At 42.5% G+C, this 26409-nt stretch overlaps 1 protein-coding gene across 1 annotated transcript in view; it reads right to left on the bottom strand.

Annotated features, from left to right (window-relative positions):
* Window positions 1-26409, bottom strand: part of LOC144601431 (collagen alpha-6(VI) chain-like) — a 349228-nt gene that overhangs the window by 236922 nt on the left and 85897 nt on the right. The window contains exons 2-6 of the mRNA XM_078413544.1: window positions 16153-16253; window positions 9259-9873; window positions 6581-7204; window positions 3355-3918; window positions 1752-2312 (exon numbers count right to left, since the gene is read on the bottom strand). Coding sequence (XP_078269670.1) covers window positions 1752-2312; window positions 3355-3918; window positions 6581-7204; window positions 9259-9873; window positions 16153-16253 — 2465 coding nt within the window. The remainder of the gene's footprint in view (window positions 1-1751; window positions 2313-3354; window positions 3919-6580; window positions 7205-9258; window positions 9874-16152; window positions 16254-26409) is intronic.

Genomic DNA, 26409 nt, shown 5'->3' with positions numbered 1-26409 from the left:
ATCTGCGAAACCAGGTCGAAGTCCAGACACTGGGGCACTGACATCAGCATACTCACAATGCCCCAAGCCGACCTACACAGTTAATCTCGTTAAGGGGGCACAATAGCCCATAGAAACCTACCTGGCAGGTGATGGGAAACCAGTTAAACCCATCACCTCTCAACGAGAAACAGATTAACAGACCGTCTAGCCATCACCGGTACCCCCGGACATAACGCAGAACAGAGAGAAAACTCAAATACCCATCTTTGAAACAAAGAGATCCCGAGATCTAGCGGGAGATAGGACGGGTCAGAATTAGTATAACTGGCCACGACTTTTGGGTTTTAAACTCATGTAAGGAACGCAAGCCAGGAGGGAGAAGAACTGATGCAAGGCAGAAGTCAGAGGAGGCAACAAACGGCACGGAGCACGGAGACTCACCAAGAAGAACGGAAGGAAGAAACTCACGGAACAAGCAAGACCCTCACGGAGAACAGCGGAGAAGCAGCACGAACAGCCAGTAACCCCAGTAATAGCCCCATGGTGAGCATGTACCCCGATCCTGCACATCCTGGACATAGTTTAGTGTAGAGGGGAGGGTGGTTTAATTAACGTGGGTGTATAAGTAAATATGTGTTGGCCAATTTTGCGATGTGTCGTACGTTCCCCATCTTACAGTCGTGTATATGTCTTGTAGAACTGTACGTTTTAGAATTCAGAGTCAAAAGTATTCATGTATATGTCTTGTAGAACTGTACGTTTTATGATTCATAGTCAAAAGTATTCATGTAATTCGGTATGTGTCTTATAGATGTCTTATAGAACTGTGAAGAGCATTCATGTACAATAGTCCCAAGCGCTCAATAAAAGTATTTTCCATTTAAACCCTGGTCTTCAAATCTGGTCTGGTTGAGTTTTTCTGCACTATCAACGCTCCTGCATCTAAGTCCAGTGTCTAGAACCGTAGGGGGTGAGTGGGTCGAACCACTCACGGGGAACCAGTGTGCGCGGCCTGGTCAAGGGATCAGAGCAAGGCACGGGGACCTTAGGTCGGGCGAAAGCTCGGCGCAGAAAACCCCTTACACCAATGCACCTCAAACTCTCCTTTCCCCCATCAACAGGTTATTTGGGCTAAGTCAAAAGAAAAACTGATCCAGATTATGTGGGGAAAAACCTGGGGAATTATTTTCAACAATTCCACTAATGCACTGAATTCAGCTCACCATGGCATGGATGAGATAAGGGATATTATAATTGCCTCCCTCCCATTATCTCGGGTGTATAATTGATTGAATCATAGCTGAGAACAAAATGAGCCTGGAGAGTAAAGGCTGCCAGACTCAAACAATTTGCCAGGGTTAAATTGAAGTTTTGTTAGGTTACACCCATAGAAGCAATCATGACTCAACTTTAGTAGAGAATATCAACGGATAACCTAACCAGGCTCATTTCCTGAACATGGTCGATGGTAATTTAAATGGAGAAAACCAATGGTAAACTTCAGACACCATAATGGTAATTTCCCCAAATTTGCTGTGAACAGGACTCCCACCATTTCATCAGTTCATAAATTCTAGGAGCAGAATTAGGCCATTCAGCCCATCAGGTCTACTCCGCCATTCAATCATGGCTTATCTATCGTTCCCTCTCAACCCCATTCTCCTGCCTTCTCCCCATTACTCCTGACACCTGTACTAATCATTTGAAAGGTTCCTCCCCAAAGTAGATTAATGCTGCACGGTTCCCAGTCTTTTTTTTTTTAAACTCACCTTCAAATGGACTGCAAACTTCAAATGAGATCAACTTATCAAGGTCTTTCAGGGCATCAAAATTCTCTACGTGATAAACTTTATCCTGGAATCCTGCGATCTCCAAGAGCTGGCTGTTATTAGCTTGGTAGATACCAATGGCAGAAATATAAATCCCTTTTTCCCTTATGGCTTTTGCAGGTGCATATACTTCATCCCGCGCTTTCCCATCTGTAATTACAATAAGGTATTGCCGTTCACCGGGACGACCCCCTTGTGAGCTATCAAAGTAGTCTAGGGTGAACTTCAGTGCATGGCCGGTTCTGGTATCCCCATGCAGCTGTTTAGTGTCATTAAGAGCTTTCAGCAGTCTATTCTTTTCAGGGTATTGATCAAGCCGGAACTCCAGCCTTGTTTGTGTGCTGAACTGTATCACTCCAATTTGGACTCTGCTTTTGCTAATTTCAGTTTTGTTGATTAAGGTTTCTATGAAATTCTTCATTTTGATAAAATCTAGGTAATATATGCTTGTTGATCCATCCATGAGGAAAATGATATCTGCCACTTTCAGTTTACTGCAAGCTGTTGGTAAATGAGACAAAAAAAACAGTTTAGAAAGTCGCCGTTATTAATAGGTTTTCAAAGTTCTTGGATTTTCAATCTCCCCGTCAATATAGAACAGCAAAAGTTTTTAGAACTTAGAACAGTACAGCACAGGAGCAGGTCATTCGGCCCACAATGTTTGTGCCGAAAATGATCCGAAGTTAAACTTATCTCAGCTGCCTGTACATGATCCAGAGTTTGAGTTGATCCTTAGTTCAGCATCACATGTACGGAGGTACATGGAAAAGCTTTTGTTGTATGCTATCCAGTCAACAAAAAGACAATATATGATTACAATCGAGCCCTACACAGTGTACAGATAAATGATAAAAGGAATAACTTGAATAACGTTTAGTGCAAGCTAAAGTCCGGTAAAGTCCGATCAAAGATAATCCAAGTGTCTCCAATGAGATAGTAGCTCAGGACTACCGGGAGAAAGGGATATGGTGTTAGCAAAACCAGATGGAATTTCACAACAATCCAGTAGTTTTTGCGATCATTTCCGAATTACACAGTAATAACTAAATTTACATTTCACAATACGTGTGGTGGGATTTGATCTTAAGTATTCGATTGTCACTCCAGGCTTCAAGATTACTATTTTGGTAACTTAATAACTTTGTACCAGAGAACCATTTTCCAAAATGTCAGCAACGGCTCAGGATTGGTGAATCTGTGGAATTCTTTGCCACAGAAGGCTGTGGAGGCAAAGTCAGTGGATATGCTTAAGGCAGAGATCGATAGATTCTTGATTAGTATGGGTGTCAGTGATTATGGGGGGAAGGCAGGAGAATGGGGTTAGGAAGGAGAGATAGATTAGCCATGATTGAACGGCGAAGTAGACTTAATGGGCCAAATGGCCTAATTCTACTCTTGTCACTTATGATCCTATGATTTGAAATCCCACTGCACTGTCTCTAGATAGAAAGGGTAAACCAGGAGTGACAAGTGCCTGCTATATATGATGCCGAAATACTAAACTTCCCAAATTCAGAGGTTTCAACAACACACAAAGCTTTACCTTCTTTTGTACACATATCCCGCAAAACGGTTTGTTTTATTTCCGTCAAGGCATCGTGGTTTTTAGTGTAAAAAACCCTTTCTATTTCTCCTCCGATCTGCAGGAGTTCAGCCCGTTTGGCTTTTGCCACACCAACGGCATAAACATCAACTCCTCTTTGCCTTAATTCTGCAGCAGGCTTCGAAATGTCATCTTGTGACTGTCCATCTGTGATGGAGATCAGGAAGCGTCGCACTCGAATTTTACGACTTTTATCTGCTTCGTTAAAGAGATCCTTCATATATGTCAGTGCTCGTCCTGTTACTGACTGCTCCCCTCCAATCGGTCTAATGTTGTTGATCGCCGTCACTATTTCCTTTTTGTTTGTATATTTAACAATGTCAAATTCTGTCCTTGGAGTAGAGCCATACTGGACAACACCAATTCGAACTTTGGCTGCACCAATGCGGAATGTGCGTGCAATATCTGTCATGAAGTCCTTGATGTCTTTGAAATCGTCAGACGATAAGTTGCCTGACCCATCAACCAGGAAGTAGATATCAGCCTCCTCGGTGTCAACGCAACCTGAAATAATAAAACAAACCTACTTTAGATGTGAACTGAATATTTCAATCTGACTTGAACACTTCTCACCTGAGTGGAAACGCGCAATTTTCTTCATCCTTTTCTGATCATGCGAGCATTATATTTTCTTTGCAGTGCTTGACAGAGCAGATGTCATTCGTGTGCCTCAGTGACAAGTGCCTGCTATATATGATGCCGAAATACTAAGCTAGTCAGGATGTATTCAGACCAGATTGTAACCATCTCTGGTTAATTGTTTCCACGTTCTGGTTGTTTTGATCATCTGTGTCCTTGTACACAGATAATCAAATCAGTCCTTATGGACTTCACTCAGCTACATTAACATTCCTTTTGAGGTTTGTCATGCATCTAATCTAAAAACAATCATTTCTCCCTATCTGCGCTAAATTTCACCAGCGTTCGACTATTGCATGCCTTGGGTATGCAAGCAAAGAATTTCACTGTGACTTCTCACAAGTGACAATAAAATATTCATTCATTCATTCATTCCAGCTGCTTAAGGTCATAAGGAATAGGAGTAGAATTAGGCCATTCGGCCCATCAAGTCTACTCCGCCATTCAATCATGGCTGATCTATCTCTCCCTCCTAACCCTATTCTCCTGCCTTCTCTGACACATCTGACACATACTAATCAAGAAGCTATCTATCTCTGCCTTATAAATATCCACTCACTTAGCCTCCACAGCCTTCTATGGTAAATTCCTCAGATTCACCACCCTCTGACTAAAGAAATTTCTCCTCATCTCCTTCCTAAAAGAACGTCCTTTAACTCTGACGCTATGACCTCTAGTCCTAGACTCTCCCACTAGTGGAAACATCCTCTCCACATCCTCTCTTTGCAAGCCTTTCACTATTCCATACGTTTCAATAAGGTCTCCCTCATTCTTCTAAGCTCCAGCGAGTACAGTCCCAGTGCTGCCAAACACTCATCATAGGTTAACCTACTCATTCCTGGGATCATTCTTGTAAACCTCCTCTGTACCCTCTCCAGAACCAGCACATCATTCCTCAGATATGGTGCCCAGAATCGCTCACTATATTCAAAATGTGGCCTTACCAGGCGCCTTATAGAGCCTCAATATTACATCCCTGCTTTTGTATACAAGCCCACTTGAAATAAATGCTAGAGTTTGCTTTCTTTACTTCCTTTCCCTCTCCCACCATCCCTCCTCCATCCTAGCTCTCCAATTAGTTTTTCTGTCCTCCTGATTCAATTTTACTGATTGTATGCCACATTGTCACCTTCCCCCAGCTAACAATGATCCATTCTACATGTTCCTTGGATCTACATCTCTTTTGATCTTTCATTTTTTCATCTTACCCTTCCATATCTCTGTGTCCCTCTCTCCTGACTTTCAGTCCAAAGGGTCTCGACCCAAAACGTCACCCATTCCTTCTATCCAGAGATGCTGCCTGTCCCACTGAGTTACTCCAGTATTTTGTCTATATTCAGTTTTGAGTTCCTGAATCCTGCTCTTTTATAATTTTTGCAATTAAGGAAACTATCTCCATCACAGGCTCCCTAACACTGATCACCAAGTTGAATTTCAAAGGGCTTTCTCCCGAAACACCATTGTAACCTTGGTGGAAATGTTGCAAAACAACAGAAAGAAGTACAGATTATTTAGCCTATTTGTCTTGGTAAGCCACATTAATTTCAGACAATTATGGGTGATAACATCTGCAGATGGTCTCATTTTCTTCCTGTCCTTCAGCCAGTCTCTTCTTAATACATACATTCATGTACAACAGTACAACACAAGAACAGGCCCTTCTGCCCACAATGTACGTGCCAAACAAGCTTCGGTTTAGATAAGTTTAGTTTATTGTCACATGTACCGAGCTAGATAGAGCTCTTAAGGATAGCGGAGTCAGGGGGTATGGGGAGAAGGCAGGGACGGGGTACTGATTGAGAATGATCAGCCATGATCACATTGAATGGTGGTGCTGGCTCGAAGGGCCAAATGGCCTACTCCAGCACCTATTGTCTATTGTCTATTGTCTATGGTACAATGAAAAGCTTTTGCCCTCTCGTCTTTGACATCATAGAAACAAAGAACATAGAACATTGGATAGAAACATAGAAACATAGAAAATAGGTGCAGGAGTAGGCCATTCAGCCCTTTGAGCCTGCACCGCCATTCAATATGATCATGGCTGATCATCCAGCTCAGTAGCCTGTACCTGCCTTCTCTCCATACCCCCTGATCCCTTTAGCAATAGCGCAGTACAGAAGAGGGCCCTTCTGCCGACTATGTTTGTGCTGCCAAATGATCCAAGTTAAACTGATCTCATCTGCCTGTACATGGTTCATATCCCTCTATTCCCTGCACCTTTGTGTGACTATCTAAAAGTCCCTTAAACACCACTATCGTATCTGCCTCCAGCACTACCCCAGGCAACGCGTTCTAGGCACCCCCACTCTCTGTTGCCCCGCACATCTCCATTAAACTTTCCCCCTCTCACCTTATAGCTTTGCCATCTTCGTGTTCATGTTTACCCCAATTCGCCACTGAAATGAATTTAGTTCATCACTATCCATGTAATAGTTCTAAATCCTTTGAGAGCTCAAAAAAAAAAGAATGTCTCTCCATGCAAATGTCCATACAAATAACATTCAGCAATGTAAATACTACTCACCCTGTTGCAGTTGATCTGTTTGCTCAGATATTACCGATGTCAAATGGACGATCCCAACACAAACTTTCTTTTGGATAATTCTTTCGATATCTTTTAAATCTGTAAAACTGTCGATGCTTAAAACAAAGTTTTCAGGGGGATATGAGGCAATGTTTGTGAGCTGGCTCTCTCGGGTGCTTTTCATTCCCAAGGTGTATACAAGAACACCAAATCGTCGAAGGGCAGCCGCTGGTGTCTTGACATCGTCATCAAAGTTTCCGTGAGTGATCATAAACGCAATTTGAGGAATTCCTTCAGTTTTCCTGCTACCCGCCGTCGCCACAAAATAATTCTCTTTTACATACTTTAGAGCAAGTCCTGCATTTATAACCCCAGAAGGTGTGACTTTAATAGCTTTGATGCGGTTGAGAATGTCTTCGTTGTTCTGGTATGTGGCGAGGTAAAATTCTGCCGTGGGTGATCTGCCATACCGAACCAAACCCACTCTCACTTTCTCCGACCCAATGTTGAGAACCGAGATGAAATTCTCCAGAAATTCAAGGATCAGCTGAAGGTTCGCCGCGTTTATGTTGTTTGATTCCTCCACCAGGAAAACAATGTCAGCCATCGAAGCGGTTTGGCACACTGAAAATAAACAAGAAAAAGGTTGCCAACGCACATGGCGGCATTTCTCAAAAGGTCAGGCGTGCATTTATTAAGTGTGCTGAATGTGTGTGGCTCATTGATCACTGAGGAACAACCTTCAAACTTCATCCACCAAAGCAAATAGCTGAATGGAGATTCTACTTGTGTCGGAAGGAACTTGTGTACATGCTGGGTTAAACCGAAGATAGACACAAAAAGCTGGAGTATCTCAGCGAGTCCTACAGCACCTTTAGAGAAAAGGTGGTGTTCCAGGACGAGACCATTTTTCAGTCTCGACCCAAAATGCACCTATTCCTTTTCTCCAGAGATGCTGTCTGACCCGCTAAGTTACTCCAGCTTTTTGTGTCTATCTTTGGAGATTCTACTTGCCTGGTTGTTGGCATGGAGAAGCCTGCAGGGCTATTTGTTCTCATTTTCTTTAATAGTTGTGATAGACTGGTGAATTGATTGATTGATCGATCAATTCAAGGACTGATCGATTGAAAGACACAGCATGAATGTGCTCACCGAGTCCACACTGACCATCGATCAACCATACAGTTTTAATGTGTTGAAAATTTTTATCCTTGTTCTGTTATGACAAAGTAAAATTCTGGTATCAGAATTTATATTTTAAAGGCAATTAAATATATTTAATTGTTTTAAGTGTAGAGGCATAGAGTGATACAGTATGGATCCAAGCCCTTCGGCCCACCATGACCCACACCAGTCAACATGTCCCAGCTACACTAGTCCCACCTGCCTTCCAAATCCCTCCAAACTTGTCCTATCCATGTACCTGTCTAACTGTTCTTTAAGCGTTGAGATAGTCCCAGCCTCAACTACCTCCTCTGGCAGCTTGTTCCATATACCCACCACCCTTTGGTGAAAAAGTTACCCCTCAGATTCCTATTAAATCTTTTCCCCTTCACCTTGAACCTATGTCCTCGAGCCCTCGATTACCCTACTCTGGGCAAGAGATTCTGTGCATCCACCCGATCTATTCCTCTCATGGTCTATTCCTCCCATGATTTTATACAAAATCTATGTAGTTATGTTTTAATTCTTTTAAAAGATATTCTTCTTTGATAAAATTATTTATTTTGATAGCTTTTGCATAACCTTTAATGTTTCTGATTGAAAGAGATACATTTTGGCCTGGTGGTGAAGCTGGCAGTCGAAGAATACAAAAGGAAGCACAAGGAACAACAGATACTGGATCCTTGAGCCAAACACAAAGTGCTGGAGAGGAACTCAGAGGGTGAGGCAACATCTTTGGAGGGAATGGACGTGACGTTTTGAGTCTGGACTCTCTTCTTCCCCCCTGTATTATCCATTCAAGCTCAAAGTCTAAAACCACTTAGTTCACAAGGTTACACTCGGTGCTCAATTTTATTAGCAGAAACCATTGCCAAAATAGTTTAAATTGATGTGAAATCTGCCCATTAAATGGTTGAGATTTAACTCAACTTTTGAATTTTTGTACAAATATTGGTGCAGTTGTTCCTTAAATCTTTTTTTAAAAGATAATTATAATGTAACATTCCAGATGTTCCATTTTTAAATAAAACATAATCTAATTCAAAAAGCACACAAAGTACTGGAGTAACTCAGCAGATCAGAAGGCATCTGAAGAAGGTAACTGCCTGAACTGCTGAGTCACTGTACTCCAGCATTTTTTGTCTATCTTCAGCATAAACCAGCATCTGCAGTTTCTTTGTACACAGATCAGGTGGCATCTCTGAAAAACATGGATGGGTGACGATTTGTATTGGGATCCAGACTTAATACATTACCTTGGGTTGTTTTTAAATGTGCTATACAAATAAATTGACTTGACTTGACTTGACTTGTTCTCTCGAGATGCTGCCAGACACACTGAGTTACTCCAGCACTTTGTGCCTTTTCTTTTGTAAACCAAGATCTGCAGTTCGTTGTTCCTACATAATGTAACTCAATTTCAATTCTTTGGGTTACAATAATTTTAACAATGGGACTCTATAAAAGTGGATGGGCCCCTACATCTCGTGTAGAAGAATGAGTTTAACCGTTACCTGCTGGTTTTTCAAGCTCTTTCAGCAAAAAGTGTTTCTGTGTTATCGTTTGGATTGCAGTGGACATGTCAACAGCAAGTGGCTGAAGTTTATCAAAACCATCAGCACTGACCATAAATGGGTAAGTTGGAAGAAACGCAATTTTGTTGAGAATACTTTGGTCTGCCTTCCTTATGCCAAAGGAAATAGCCATCACACCATCAGCCTTCAATGCTTTGGCAGCTGTTTCGACTCTATCCTGCGACGGCGAGGCAGTAATAATGATGGCGATCTGAGGAACACCTTTATCCTTTCGGCTCCCAGCCGATTTGGCAAAGAGGTTTTTGTGCATAAAGTCAATGCCTCGCCCTGTCTTCGCCACCGCTCCGCCCTTGAAGGTGTACTTCCTCTGCAAGTAGTTTGTAACCTCTTCCTTTGTCTGAAATGTGTTCAGTGAGAATTCAGTCCGTGCATCTCCGCTGTACTGAGCAAGTCCGATCCTGTATCCATTAGCTCCAATGTTCAGCTGACTGACAACCTGTTGAATAAAGCTCCGGATTTGAAGAAATCCCGCTTGTCCCACATTTCGAGATCCATCCACCAGAAACACAATATCGGAATAGTATCGATCCTTGGCTGTCAATTTAACATAAGAAAGGCACAGAATGAGTTTAGGTATAAAACATTTACTTGTTCGTTGACTATCGATAATATTAATAAAGGCTGTTATCTGCTTAAGTCACAGCCAAGTTTTTACATTGAATTATTGGATTGAAAGGTTCCAAAAGACTAACTTATTAATTTTTAAAACAAAAACATTTAGCTGAATAATGTTTATGATAACCTTTGACTTTGAAGCATGTGCTGGAAACAGACATAAGGTATGAGAAGCAGCACCTCACATTCTGCTTGGGTAGCTTACAACCCAATGGTATGAACATTAATAGAAACATAGAAAATAGGTGCACGAGGAGCCCATTTGACCCTCCGAGCCAGCACCGCCATTCATTGTGATCCTGGCTGATCATCCACAATCAGTAACCCGTGCCTGCCTTTTCCCCATATCATAGACATAAACATAGACATAAAAAATAGGGGCAGGAGGAGGCCATTCGGCCCTTTGAGCCAGCACCGCCATTCATCGTGATCATGGCTGATCATCCACAATCAGTAACCCATGCCTGCCTTCTCCCATAAGCTACCCATGCAGAATATCCCTAGATTCCACTAGCCCCTAGAGCCCTATCTAACTCTCTTTTAAATTCATCCAGTGAATTGGCCTCCAATGCCTTCCGTGGCAGAGAATTCCACAATTCACAACTCTCTGGGTGAAAAAGTTTCTTCTCACCTCAGTTTTAAATGGCATCCCCTTTATTTTTAGACCGTGCCCCCTGGTTCTGGACTTCCCCCAACATTGAGAACATTTTTCCTGCATCTAGCTGGTCCAGTCCTTTTATAATTTTATACATCTCTATAAGATCTCCTCTCATCCTTCTAAACTCCAGTGAATACAAGCCCAATCTTTCCAATCGTTCCTCAAATGACAGTCCCTCCATCCCGGGGATTAACCTCGTGAACCTACGCTGCACTGCCTCAATAGCAAGGACGTCCTTCCTCAAATTAGGAGACCAAAACTGCACACAATACTCCAGATGTGGTCTCACCAGAGCCCTATAGAACTGCAGAAGGACCTCTTTGCTCCTATACTCAAATCCTGTTGTTATGAAGGCCAACATGCTATTTGCTTTCTTCACTGCCTGCTGTATGCTTACTGCACGCTTACTTTCAGTGACTGGTGTACAAGGACATCATGGTCTCGTTGCACTTCCCCTTATCTAATCTGACACCATTGAGATAATAATCTGCCTCCTTGCTTTTGCCACCAAAGTGGATAATCTCACATTTATGTACATTATACTGTATCTCCCGTGCATCTGCCCACTCACTCAACCTGTCCAAGTCACCCTGCAACCTCCTAACATCCTCTTCGCAGTTCACACTGCCACCCAGCTTTGTGTCATCTGCAAACTTGCTAGTGTTACCACTAATTCCTTCATCCAAATCCTCCCCCCAACCCCTCCCCTCTCTTCCCTGTGTATGGATATGCACCCATTTCTCCCTTTCCCTTTTCTTCCATCCTTCTACCTGTGTTTGTTCTTCTGGGTTCACATTTGACACTGTCCTTATCTTACACTTTTTGTCTTTTCACCTCTGACCTTTGGCAACCATTTTCCAATCAAAAACCCCTCTCACCTGTATCACTTGCCATTCTTTATCCTGCCCCCACCCAGTTTTCACCACACTACAGCAATCGGGCTGAAGAAGAGTCCTGGCCCAAAACATCGCCTGTCCTTTTTAGAAAATAGGTGCAGGATGAGGCCATTCGGCCCTTCGAGCCAGCACCGCCATTCATTGTGATCATGGCTGATCATCCACAATCAATAATCCGTGCCTGCCTTCTCCCCATATCCCTTGATTCCACTAGCCTCTAAAGCTATATCTAACTCTCTCTTAAATTCATCCAGTGATTTGGTCTCCACTGCCCTCTGTGGCAGAGAATTCCACAAATTCACAACTCTCTGGGTGAAAAAGTTCCTTCTCACCTCAGTTTTAAATTACCTACCCTTTATTCTAAGACTGTGGCCCCTGGTTCTGGACTCCCCCAACATTGGGAATATTTTTCCTGCATCTAGCTTGTTCAGTCCTTTTATAATTTTCTTTGTCTCTATAAGATCCCCTCTCATTCTTCTAAACTCCAGTGAATACAAGCCTAGCCTTTTCAATAAGGGTAATAGCCTTATGTATATAATGTCACCTGCAAGTTATTCTCCCATGACATACACCTAGCTAACTTGGAAATAATGTAGTTCACTGTTAACTCATCAATTATGGTCAGAACCATCTAACTCCTTCTAGCAGTACAGCAGAATTCCTTCACCAAATGTACTGGAGAATTCCCAATAATTCAATATCAACTTTACGGTGGACTTCAGAGCTAGGCTTTGCTCAACTCACATGAGAGATCAAAAAGGAAACAGTCAAACAGATGTAGCCCAGCCTTTTCCAATGGAGAAAAAGACTGGAAAGAAAGCCTTCTGCGATCCACAGCTCTTGCACAGATTTGGATTTGCATTGTATAAATAACACCAGTTCCCCATTTGGCCAGTATAATTAAGTACCATTTGATTTTACAACTATTTTCCTACTCATTGATGTGATTATAGCATGCTTCAAATAAAATTATACTTTAATGTGGGAGTTTGCACATTATTAATGGAATTAGCATCTTGCAGAGATTGGATTGAAGTTCACTAAGATGGCAATCTGGGATCAGAGACATTATTCTGTGGGGCTTGGTACAAGATGTGACTTCCAGGACTGTTGTTTCTCATAAGGGGGGAGGAAGGGGGCTGTAAAAGCTGCGTCTCTGTGAAATCCAGTACAAAGACATTTCTATGGTTGCTGTGAACAATAAGCTGGCCGTACAGCAATTTAACCCTTGCGGCTCTCTCATCCTGGATAGCTGTTTTCAAAGGGCCACAGCCATTCTTAAATAGATAAACACAAAATGCTGGAGGAACTCAGCGGGACGGGCAGCATCTCTGGAGAGAAGGAATGGGTAATGTTTCGGGTCGAGACCCGTCTTCAGACTGAGAGTCAGGGGAGAGGGAAATGTAGAAATGCTCATTGTTAGCTCAGGGGAAGGTGACAAGGAGGCACACAATCACTCACAGAGAGGGAGCAGCGAGAGAGGGAGGGTGTTGCCGAACAGAGAGAAGAGGAGAACTTCTTCAAAGTAGTCATACCTTGAGGAGATTTCGCAGTGGAGCAGACTGAATGTGTAGGAAAGAACAGCAGATGCAGTTTACGCCGAAGATAGGCACAACATGCTGGAGTGACTCAATGAGACGGGCAGCATCTCCAGAGAGAAGGAATGGGTGTTGTTTCGGGTGGAACACTTCTTCAGACTGAGAGTCAGGGGAGAGGGAGTCTAAAGATATGGAGGAGTAAGGTGTGAAAACGACAGATCAAAGCAGACGTTGATTAGGAAATGTAGGATGGAGCTTGTTTATCAGCAGTGTCAGTTCTGTAGAAGTGAGTGCCTTTCTCCTCTTGTCATGTTCAGTCTTCAGTCGTTTAGATACAGTTCCATAGTTTCGTTGTTTTGTTAATTATGATTTGTTCAGATTTTAGTTAAGGTCTGCAGATATTTTAACGCTTTGCTCTGATGTCGTATAACCGTTGTGCTTGAATAAAAAGTTTTAAAACGCTACGACTGGACTCGGCAAATCATTGAGAATTCAGTGGTCCTACGCTTAACTGTATAACTGTGTCACCTGATTTGGGGTATCGTGTGATGTCCTGGTTACATTATCACGGGAAGGATGTGTGGGATTGGAGAAGGCACAGAAGTGATTTACCAGAATGCTGTCAAGATTAGAGGATATTGGCTTCATGGTGAGGGTGAACTAACTTGGATTGGGTTTTTTCTTGATCGCCGTAGGATGAAGGGAGGAGACCTGATTAAAATGATATTAAAATTATGAGAGTAGGATAGATAGTCCCAGATAGTCAGAACCTTTCTCCCCTGGTGGAAATTTCAAAGACTAGAAGGCATAGTTTTAAGGTGAGTGGGGCAAAGTTTAAAGAACATGTGCAGGGCAAGACTTTTACACAGAGGGTGGTGGTTGCCTGGAACACACTGCCACTGGTGGTGGTGGAGGCAGGAATGATATTGATGTTTAAGAGGCATTTAGAGAGGCACATGGATGTACAGGGAATGGTAGGATATAAATTATGTGCAAACAGATGATCTTAGCATCACGTTCAGCACAGACATTATGGGTCAACGGGCCTGTTCTTGTGCTGCACTGTTGTGAGTTTGAGCTTGAGTTTAGTTTATTGTCATATGTACTATGTTCTATGTTCAATGGTCATGAGCTATCTTAAACACGGCCGTTTAAGCACAGTTGGTGAAACTTCCATCTTTGTTCCCAGATCATTGTGGACTTATTTCTAAACTTTATCTGAACTTTGTTTCAAAATAAACCAAAAATAACAAGTTACGTATTATCGTAGAGACATATCAAAGGAATGATATCAAAGCTGCAGAGTTCCTCCAGCAATCTGCTGGAGGAACTCAGCAGCTCGAACAGCATTTGTGAAAGGAACTGGACAATCAACATTTCTGCTTAAACTCTAGATGAAAGGTCCCGACCCGAAACATCAACTGTCCATTTTCCTCTACAGATGCTCCTTTGGCGCTGAGTTCCTCCAGCAGTGTGTTTTGCTGCACATTCCAGTCTCTTGTGTCCTCAATGACCACCTAGTGCTTTGTACATACGAAGAGTCTCAAAAGAACTAGAAAGCAAGTGATCTTTTCTGAAAAACTGAGAATATTATTTCCAATTAGAAGTAGAGAAATAGATGCAAATATAACAATTGCATCTGAATGATATGGAAGCTTTGCTAAACTTACTTTTTGTTCTATTTTTGTTTTAAGATACAAACCCTTCATGATGTTTGTACCTCTCTGAATGGTATATCACATGTAATATTTGCATTGGGGTTGCAAATACTTCTTAATGCTTTCTTTATTTATGGAATTAATTTAGTTTAATCTCGACACACTTCAGTATTCTATTCTGAGTCAAGTCCAGATTCCTGTCCCCATAAAGTGAAAAGGCATGGAAACAGGCCCAACTCATCCATGCTGACTAAGATGTCTATCTGAGCTAGTTCCATTTGCCTGCGTTTGCCTCGCATCTCTCGAAACCTTTCCTATTCATGTACTTTTGTACAGGTTTTTTACACGTTGTGCCCACCTCTACTACTTTCTTTGGCAGTTCACTCGATATAGCCACCATTCTCTGTAAAAAAAAAAAAGCTGCTACTCTGGTCTCCTTTAAATCCTTCCTATCTCAGCTTAAAACGATGTTCTTTCGTTTGAAATTCTCCTACCCTGGAAAAGGGCTCTGACAGTTCTCCTTATCTATGCTTGCGGTTTTATAAACCTTATTAGGGTCAGCCCTCAGCCTCCTATGCTCCAGGGGGAAATGTCCCAGCCATTCATTCCTTCCTTGTAGCTCAAGTCTTCCATGATTTATTGTCACTCATAATGCAAATATACATCTAAAACAACAATGCATGAAGATTGTGAAATAAGAACTTTGCATCAGCCGTAGATATGAAGGTAAGATAAGTTGTATTTTACATGTAATACCATTAGAGGTCCAAGGATTATATCTGCTATAATGTTCAATTCTTAACAAATATGAGAAAACAAATTCTTAACAAATAATGTTCAATTCTTAACAATTCTTAACAAATAAAAAAGTGATTAATGTCTTCAAACAAAAGACAAATTCAACAGGAAAGAATTAGAATCCTTCCACGTGCAGATTTGAGAAACGTTTAATCCACCTCATATTTATAAATATACTAAAGTAAGGAAGTACACATATTTTGATATGAAATATCTGAGCAGGCATCAAGGAGAGTTCCAGCTGGGGCAATGGAACAAATTGTCCCAAAATTCATGACAAAGAAAGTGCTTTAAATAATCTTCAGGGAACCATTTGTTCTGCATGTGTGCATTCCCTGATCAGAATGTTTGCAACTTGACAGTTAACAGCACCCACTTATTTCATGATGTTTCAATGAGTTCCAGTTTCACAAATCAACTTGAACTCCAGATACACGGATGTAACGTAAAACTTGCATTCCCTGGCGAAGTTTCCGTCGGAACACTAATGTGTGTTTGCCTGTGCCACAGGTCTAATTTATTACGCAAGGCTACATTTTTTAAACTGTTAAAATGCATTGACACTTAAAATAAAATAAATCCGTCAAGCCTAAGTTTCCATTTAATGAATTAAAAATGTTTATAAAATCCATACACAAATAGCTACATACCCAAATGTTGAGATTTGGTAACATATACCATTGCAGTTAGAAGGAATACCACCACAGGTACTTTTAAAAGCCCCATTTTGACAGAATTCCAAGGCATTTTCCTGAAAAAGACACATTTTATAAATTAGTTACCATTGAGCTTATTAAAGTAATAAGGCTGGAACATCACAGAAACAACACATATTTATACAATGCAGTTAACATAAACATCCCAAAGTATCTCATGGAGGATAACATTCAATACCAAAATTAAAGGAAGCAATTTTAGAAGAATGATTAAACCATGGTCAAAAGGATGGTGTTTATATACCTGCTGTGCTGCTGCAAGTAAGAAAGACAAATGCAGATATATTCATCGCAAAAGTTAATAATCATTAACAGAAGTTGAGCTGCTTTAATGCAACAAATGCTACAGAAACTTGATTTGAAAGATACAAATATTAAATTGTGTGAACAACAGGCATTGATTCAGGAGATGACAACACCTTAAACTCAGGTCATGTCATAAGTGATAGGAGCAGAATTAGGCCATTCGCCCCATCAAGTCTACCCCGCTATTCAATCAGGGCTGATCTACAGTATCTCTCCCTCCTAACCCCATTCTTCTGCCTTCTCCCCATAACCCCTGACACCCGTACTAATCAAGAATCTATCTATCTCCGCCCTAAAAATATCAATTGACTTGGCCTCCACAGCCTCCTGTGGCAAAGAATTCCACAGATTCACCACCCTCTGGCTAAAGAAATTCCTCCTTGTCTCCTTCCTGAAGGAACATCCTATAAATCTGAGGCTATGACCTCTGGTCCTAGACTCTCCCACTAGTGGAAACATCCTCTCCACATCCACTCTACCCAAGCCTTTAGCTATTCGGTAAGTTTCAATGAGGTCCCCTCTCATCCTAAACTCAGAAAGGTAAGAGAAGTTGGAGAGGGTCCTTGCTTTATTTCATTGATGTTGGGAAATTATGGCAGATTTGAAAGAATGGGATACCCCACGGCGAGAGCAATTCATTATAACAACAGGATAATTTTGTAGTTAACACTTTGGTGGAAATAAGATCAAGGTCAAGAGAGAGAGATTCATGTAAAAAGTCACAAAATGTCAAAGGTGGTAGGAAGGAGGAAAATAGGCTGATTCCGGTAACAAAGAGAAAATGTTGATGAGATGGAAGAGGGAAAGAGATAGATACAATAGAAAGAATGGATTGAATTGTCTCAATGATTGTTACAAATAAATGCATATATTCTTTGGATAGTGGAAGTGAGGCCAAATGGGATAGAAGAATGTAAGAAAACAGTTATCAGAAGAAAAACAAAATACCATGTGCAATCTAGGATAAACCAGTAGTGAACAGTTTTGCACCAAACAAGGATGGTTGATATATTCCAGCCAGAATTGATCATTATTGTTAAACCAGTTGTGTACGGAGTACATTCAAATTGTTACACATTGGACAATGAAATAAAGGGGAAAAGATGGGTGTATTGGTTTTAAGACAACAACGGTAGAGAGCAGGAAAACCTTGAACTTGCTCTTTACTGCTACATGAATCCTTCAAGCTATCCCCATATTGACTTATCTGGCAATGCCCTCCTGCACTATTGTACCGAGGCCCAATAAATGCTTGGGGAATAGCACCTTCCCTCTAGGCACGGTACAACCTTCTGCATACAATATCAAATTCTACAACTTCAGGAAGTTACTTGTCTGTAACAAACTGTCTACTTCTGTTTAAGTAGTTAAGATACTTAGCTGATACTTAACTGGCTACTTAAATATCCCCGCGGTCTCATCTTGTCACATATGTTCCCTTTGTCCATCCCCCCCAACCTTCACTCAACTTGGTTTTCTGTCCTTCCCAACTTCAGCAAAGGTTCTTCATGCAGAAATGTGTAAGGGAGGAACTGCAGAGGCTGTTTAAACCAAAGATAGACACAAAAAGCTGGAGTAGCTCAGCGGGTCAGGCAGCATCTCTGGAGAAAAGGAATAGGTGATGTCTCGGATCTCAAGAAGGGTCTCTCTCGACCCGAAATTTCACCTATCCCCTTTCTCCAGAGATGCTGCCTGACCCGCTGAGTTACTCCAGCTTTTTTCTTATGCCTGTCTTCATGTTGAAACGTTAACTCTTTTCTATCTATGGATGCCTTTGGTGTGGTGAGTGTTCCCAGCAGTTTCTGTTGGATTTACTTTCGCAGCGACTGCAGTTTCATTGTTTATTTCAGTTGTTCGTGCAACAGAAATAAACGGCACGGATCCAGGCTTTCCATCCTTGGTCAGACCTTTATGAGGTTAACCTTCATACACAGCCCTGGGCAAACGCTTTGAACGGAAGTACAGAAGGAAGGATATGTTTATAAACGGCGCATTAAATCGTCCCAGGAGATGCTGGTGGGTTTCGTAATACTGTCAAATTTTGATTGAGAAGTTGATTTAGAGTTGAATTAATTCTCGTAAATGGTTGGTAGAATAGGACGGGCCAACTATCTTCCAACGACGACACCAGAAACAATTGATGGACCAGTTCTGAGTAGGAAGGAACTGCAGATGCCGGTTTACACCGAAGAAAGACACAAAATGCTGGAGTAACTCAGCGGGTCAGGCAGCATCTGTGGAGAGAAGGAATGGGTGATGTTTCGGGTCGAGACCCTTCTTCAGACCAGTTATCTTCTGTGGGGCGCCACTGTGTGCATAGCTGGGAGAGGTCACAGGGATACCTGCGAGATTGAACCTCGTTGGTCTATGCAGCACTAACGCAGAGACGAATTCTCCAGTGGCACTGCTTAAATATTTGCAGAGCTACATTTTTCTTTGAAATTATCTAATGTTTTATAGAGCCACATACATTTTCAGATTCAGTTTTAATAATATAATCGCTATTCTCCGAAAACACAGTCGCCCCCCACCCCATGTCTGTCTCTTCCATCGAAGATAAGACACAAAATATTGGAGTAACTCAACAGGTCAGGCAGCATCCGTGGAGAAAAGGAATAGGTGACGTTTCGGGTCGAGACCCTTCTTCCATTTGCAGATTGCAATGGAATTCCAGTAATTCATTCCAGGTTATATTCGGAAATTAAAATTGCAACCCTTTATTTTAGATTTTAGATTTTTTAGATTTAGAGATACAGCGCGGAAACAGGCCCTTCGGCCCACCGGGTCCGTGCCGCCCAGCGATCCCCGCACATTAACACTATCCTACTCACACTAGGGACAATTTTTTTTACATTTACATTTGCCCAGCCAATTAACCTACATACATCTTTGTACGTCTCTTCTTTTTGCAATCAGCTACGTTTCCAAAAAAAATCTGAACGGTGTTATAAGGTTTTATTTTGTTGTTGTTAGAAAACAACCTATTTGATCCGCGTTCTTGCCTTGATTTAGTAAATGTGCATTCAGGTAACCTATAAACCAGTTACCCGCTACAAGTAAACAGGATAGACACAAAATGCTGGATTAACTCAGTGGGTCAGGCAGCATCTCTGGAGAAAAGGAATAGGTGCCGCTGCGGGTCGGGACCTTACTTCAGACTAAGGGTCAAGGGGGAGGGAAACTAGAGGTATGAATATGTATCGCCTCAGTCCAGCCAGTCGGAACTTGGTGGTAGAAATAAGAGCGAATGAAGACAGACCATGTTCTCGCCGTATTCCGTTCAATCGAAACGTATAAGATTATTAAGGGGTTGGACACGTTAGAGGCAGGAAACATGTTCCCAATGTTGGGGGAGTCCAGAACCAGGGGCCACAGTTTAAGAATAAAGGGTAGGCCATTTAGAACTGAGGTGAGGAAAAATCTTTTTCAGTCAGAGAGTTGTGAATCTGTGGAATTCTCTGCCTCAGAGGGCAGTGGAGGCCAAGAGAGAGCTAGATAGAGCTCTTAAGGATAGCGCAGTCAGGGGGTATGGGGAGAAGGCAGGAACGGGGTACTGATTGAGAATGATCAGCCATGATCACATTGAATGGCGGTGTTGGCTCGAAGGGCCGAATGGCCTCCTCCTGCACCTATTGTCTATTGTCTAATGGGTTGCTTGTACCCCGTTTTAAACCAAACTTTAAACGCGTGCTCCACATCTCTCTCTCTCTCTCTCTCTCTCTCTCTTTCTTGAAAGTAACAGTTCTTTTCGCCTCCCTCAGCAAGAAGAAACAACCCGATCAGTGTCACGCTCGGAGTACAGGAGAAAACCCTCTATCTAATATTCCCAACAATGAAGAACAAACCCACCGTTAACACCGAAGGGGAGGGGGGGGGGGGGGTGGATTCACTCAGGCTGATGAAGTGCACATACAGCAACCCGTATCCCAAACGTCACCCATTCCTTCTCTCCAGAGATGCTCCCTGTCCCGTAAAGTTACTCCAGCATTTTGCGACTATCTTCGGTGTCAACCAGCATCTGCAGTTAGTTCATTCCTACACAACCCGTCTCCTCTGTTGGCTCACGAACGAAAAAGAACCGGTGTCAGTAAAGAAGCACTTTTAAAGTGGACAATAACATAAAGTAATTCGGTACCCTTGACAATTCAGTATCTAATTCAGTATTAATTCAATATTAGAAGGGTCTGAAGAAGGGTCTCGACCCGAAACGTCACCCATTCCTTCTCTCCCGAGATGCTGCCTGACCTGCTGAGTTACTCCAGCATTTTGTGAATAAATCGATTTGTACCAGCATCTGCAGTCATTTTCTTATAATTCAGTATCCTTGACTGGCAAATGGCACTCCAATATTTGTATCGCCGTACAGTTTTATAAAAAATAAGGTGCAGCGAGATAATTAATTTCAAATGAAAGCCCATATTTGGACACGAATTTACTTACAGCACCAGATTATGTATTTCCCGGAGTAAAGTTCGAAACAGCAAAGTGGAGAGGTATCTCCAGCATTTAGATCTTTGCAACGGTGGCTGAATTAACACCTTAAATCGAGAATAGTATAAAGTTGACTCGCGCCATTAATTTAAACCAGTTCGTAGCGTAAACTGGATGAAATCGCGGGAGGTTGAAGGAGGGTTGCACAGTACAACGAAAGTTCAATCACCGTATAATTCATTCTGCAGAAACCCGGTGCACGGGCGTTTCACATGCAATAGGTTACTTACTACTCACTAGCGCATCAGAGGGGTGTCGAGACGTCGCTGCATGCCAAAGCTTCTTAAAACCGTGAAGCAGTTGCACTGTTTCGCGTTAATAAAGTGCTCTAAGCCCCACCTTCCTCACCAGAATACCACTCGGTATTTCCAAATGCAAGGAGTTAGGGGTAATATTTCCACCATCGTTGAAAGTCTGACCGCCCTTGCCCTGGATCTTGGACTTCCCTTGAGTAACGGAGCGTGCTCCAGCTGGGACCTGTAAACCCTTGGCTTTTCAGAACTTGAAGAGTTTGCAGAGAGGTTTGTCTGACCTGTGTTGCCTCTCAGTCAGACATTTTGTGACAACCTAACACAAATAGTTCAAATCTGTGGGGATTCAAAGCACATTCCGAACACATTGGTTTGAAAGGGAGGGGGAGGGGGGGCGCCGCGAAATGTAGGGTCGTAAAGAGAATTTGGAGGTAATAGTGTGCACAAGTATTTCCTCTTGTGTTTCTGAGAGTTGATAAGAGGGAGGGTTTATAACTTCTTGTGATAGGAGCAGAATTAAGCCATTCGGCCCATCAAGTCTGCTTCGCAATTCAATCATGGCTGATTTATCGCTCCTTCTTAACCCCATTCACCTGCCTTCTCCTCATAACTCCTGACACCCGTGCTAGTCAAGAATCTATCTCTGCTTCAAAAATATCGGTTTATGCTGATGTTTGTTGATGCTGCCAACCTTGCCTCAACAACTTGGTGCTGTGCATCTGTGTAGAGGGATTGGATATTTCTGCACATGGATGAATGCAGATTAAACGTGCCTGCTTTGTTCTGAAGAAAGGTCCTGATCAGAAACTGTGGCCATCCATTCCCTCCATAGATGCTGTCTGACCCACTGAGTTAAACCAGCGCTTTGTGTTTCGCTCAAGGTTCCAGCATCTGCAGTTCCTTGTGTCTCCATTGTTCTGAATTGTGTTGGGCTCTGTAGGCATATTGTGACTTCCCCCCATCCTGCCACAGGTATCCCATTACACATCTGATGTGTCTTGTCACAAATGGAAAATGGTCTATTTTTGGAGGGCATATTGTCTCCAAACGTTTTTAGTTTAGTTTACTTTAGAGATATAGCATGGAAACAGGCCCTTCTACCCATTGACAGACACAAAAAGCTGGAGTAGCTCAGCTGGACAGGCACCGTTTCTGGAGAGAAGGAATGGGTGACGTTTTGGGTCGACAACCATCTTCAGACCCTTCTGCCCATTGAGTCCATGCCAACCACCAATCACCCATACATTAGTTGTATCCTAGCCATTAGGGCCAATTTACAGAAGCCAATGAACCTACAAGCCAGTATGTCTTTGGGAGGTGGGAGGAATCCAGAGAACCCCCCACGGTCACAGGAAGAATGGGCAAACCCCATACAGGTCAGTATCGAACCCGGGTTTCTGGTGCCGTAAGGCAGCGGCTCTACCACTACGCCACTGTGCCGCCCCCGTGTTGTCAATAGCAAACTGAGAGTGTTCAGTTCCCAGTTGATCACGGCATTACCCCCAATGGTGAGGTGCCAGTACGTGCTGTGCAATACAAAAAGTTGTAACAGCCAAAGTGTTTCACAGAACATAACGCCATCATATGGATGGGCTGAAAACATTCTGTGCTCCTGCACAAGGAGCAACTGAAAAAAATTAGTCCAGCATTACTGTCTTTCTAATGTAATTACAAGTGTTGTATAAGAAAATAACTGCAGATGCTGGTACAAATCGAAGGTATTTATTCACAAAATGCTGGAGTAACTCAGCAGGTCAGGCAGCATCTCAGGAGAGAAGGAATGGGTGACGTTTCGGGTCGAGACGCTTCTTCAGACTGATGTCAGGGGGGCGGGACAAAGGAAGGATATAGGTGGAGACAGGAAGATAGAGGGAGATCTGGGAAGGAGGAGGGGAAGAGAGGGACAAAGGAACTATCTAAAGTTACAACATTACAAGTGTTGTAATGCCCTGAAAATGAATCCTAACAAAATACGCTTAAAAAAATTGATTCAATTCAAAACACATTTAAATTGTTTAAATTTTTTTTACAATTAAATGATTATAAAATGCCTCAAAGGATAGGGAGCCTCTACTCTCAGTGTTTGTAAGTTTTTCAGTGGACAAGGGACTGGAAGGTTTTTTTCTCATGGACTCCAAGATATTTGATGTTGCAACGTGGAAGGTTTTATAGTCAATGTGTTGTATTCCATTTGAGTTCGAGATCTACACACATTCTGCAAAGTTTAGCCGTGTCTCCGTGTAAAACTGGTTACTTTGTTGGGATCATTCACGAAGCCAGGCTTGGCTTCTAGGTGCGTTCATAGCCGCCTAGTTTCAGGATGTTGCATATTGTGGTCAAACCTTCTCCACTGTTGGTGCACAGCAGGGCAGTGAACGCAGGGCCGTCTTAACGCATGGGCCTGATGGGCACTTGCCCGGGGGGCCACGAGCATAGGGCCCCCATGCTGATCTGTGTATGTTAAGTGACTTGCAATAACTAAATACTACTTTAAAAATGTAGGTTCAATAAGTGCTTTTTTTGCAACATTTTCAGTCCCTAAGTGCTTCTCACAGCGATCTGTAAGTGATTTTCGCAACAATGTAGCACCCTAAGTCCATCGCTAAGTGCTTTTCGGTAAGTGCTTTTCGCCGGCACGACAGGGGGGGGGCTGGTAGGGAAAGGGGGGTGGGGGAGAGTAACGGTAGGGGCCCCAGTACACTGCTTTGCCCGGGGGCCCTTAATGCTGTAAAAACGGCCCTGAGTGAACGTCATTGCTATTTCATCCATCTGCCATCTTTGTAGGCCACAAAGAAACAACACAGTGTTAAATGTGTAGGGAGACACTGCTGATGCTGGTTTAAACTGAAGATAGACACAAAATGCAGGAGTAACCCAACGTGACAGGCAGCATCTCTGGAGAGAATGGGTGATGTTTCGGGTAGAGATCCTTCTTCAGACTGAAGGAAGGGGAACTGCTGCGAGACGCAGTGGATTGAGCATAGACATCTGAAATCGTGTTTCTGTCTGAACTGGGAAGCCTGGAGCCAGAGCTGAAAGCCACGAGGCACAAGAAGATGGATAACTACATGCATGTGTTATCAGAGATAGAAAACAGGGACATGTTAAATATCACCACTCTCTTTTTCCTTATCTACAGCCTCTGGGCTTTGAAACACCACTGCAAGAGCAGGATCCTGCATGAAAGAACTATTTTCTTTATGATGATCAGAAAACTAACGTGTGCTGGACTGGCTATGCAATCAGAATATATTGAAATATTTAGGTTTCATAGAATCGTAAAGTCATACAGCATGGAAGCAGGCACTTCAGCCCAATTTGTCCTTGCGACCAAGATGCCCCAACTAAGCCAGTCATATTTACCCACATTTATCCCATATCCCTCTAAACCTGTCATACCCACGCACATGTCCGAGTGTTTTTGTTTAAATGCTGTTATAGTACAGTACCTCCTCGGGCAGCTCATTCCATATACCAACCACCCACTGACTGCAAAGGTTGCTCTCCAGATTTCTTTTAAATCACGCTCCTTTCACTTTAAACCTATGTCCTCGGTTTTTTTGTTTCCTCTACTCTGGGTAAAAGACTCATGTGTATTCATCCTAACTACTCCCCTCATGACTTTATGGACCTCTATAAGATCACCCTTCAACCTCCTGTGCTCCAAGGAATAGAGTCCCAGCCTGCCCAATCTCTCCCTGTAGTTCAGCTCCTCCAGTCCTAGCAACATCCTCATAAGTCTTTCCAACTAATGACATCCTTCGTATTGCAGGGTGACCAAAACTGAACACAATACTCCAAATGTCGCCTCACCAATATCTTGTACAACTGTAACATCATGGCCCAAATTCTATATTCAATACCATGACCGATGAAGCCCAACATACCAAAACCTTTTTTTAACCACCTTATCTTTCTGTGACGTCACCTTAATGGAACTATGTACCTGTACTCTTGGATACCTCTGCTTCACAACACTCTCCAGTGCCCTGCCATTCACTGTAAAGGTCCTGGCCCTGGTTTTAATTCCCAAAATGCAACAACTCGCACTTTTCTGCTTCAAACTTAATTAAACATTTTTCAGCTCACTTGCGTAGGATGATCAAGAGCCAGCTGCATTTTTTGCTAACAGTTTAACCATCTTTGCTGTCTACCATACCTCCTACTTTGGTGTCTTCTGCAAACTTACTAATCATACCTTGTACATTCTCATTCAAGTCGTTGATATAAACCACAAAGAACAATGGGCCCAGCACCGATCACTAAAGCACAGGCCTGCCGTCCATAAAGCACCCTTTCACTACCATCCTCTGCTTTCTTCCATGAAGCCAATTCTGTTTCCAGTTAGCTAGCTCTCAGCGGATCCCATGCGATCTAACCTCCCAGACCTTATCAAAGGCATTGAAGTCCAAATAGACAAAGTCTACGCCCTTGCCCTTCTCAACCTTTCTGGTTACTTCTGGAGAAAACTCAATCAAATTCTTAATACAAAATCTCCCATGTACAAAACCATGCTGACTTTCCCTAATCAGCCCTTGTCTATTCAAATGCATACATATATTATCCTTCAGAATACTCTCCAGTAGCTTACCTACCATAGATGTTAGGCTCAATGGTCTACAGTTCCCAGGCTTTCCGTGCAGCCCTTGTTAAGTAAAGGTTAGTTATCCTCCAGTTATTCAGCATCTCACCAGTGTCTGGTTCATATATCTCTGCCAGGACTTCCATAATTTCTCTCTAGCTTCCCACAGCATCCTCGGATATGTCTGATCCAGCCCGGGAGATATATCTACCTTCATTTGCGCAAGGACATCCAGTATTGCCTCGACCGTAATATGGACTGTCCTCAAGACAACTCCATTATTGTCCCACGTTTCCTTGCCTTTATATATTTTTTCACAAAAACAGAAGAGAAATACGTTACTCTCTCGTTACACTCTTTCCTTTCATATTCATACAATCTCTTTAGATTCCCCTTCATTTTACCTGCCGGAGCTATCTCTTGCCACCTTTTTGCCCTCCTGCTGTCCTTCTTAAGTATGCTCTTCAGTCCTCTAAACTTCTCCAGGTATACACAATACCAGTGGCCTATATCTGGCCCATGCCTCCTTGTTTTTCTGATCAGAGCCTCAATTTCTCTCGG

This window comes from Rhinoraja longicauda, chromosome 2 (genome assembly GCF_053455715.1).
Source record: "Rhinoraja longicauda isolate Sanriku21f chromosome 2, sRhiLon1.1, whole genome shotgun sequence".
NCBI classification, from domain to species: Eukaryota; Metazoa; Chordata; class Chondrichthyes; order Rajiformes; family Arhynchobatidae; genus Rhinoraja; species Rhinoraja longicauda.
The sequence above is the reverse complement of the archived record's forward strand: the minus strand, read 5'-3'. Positions and strand labels throughout refer to the sequence as shown.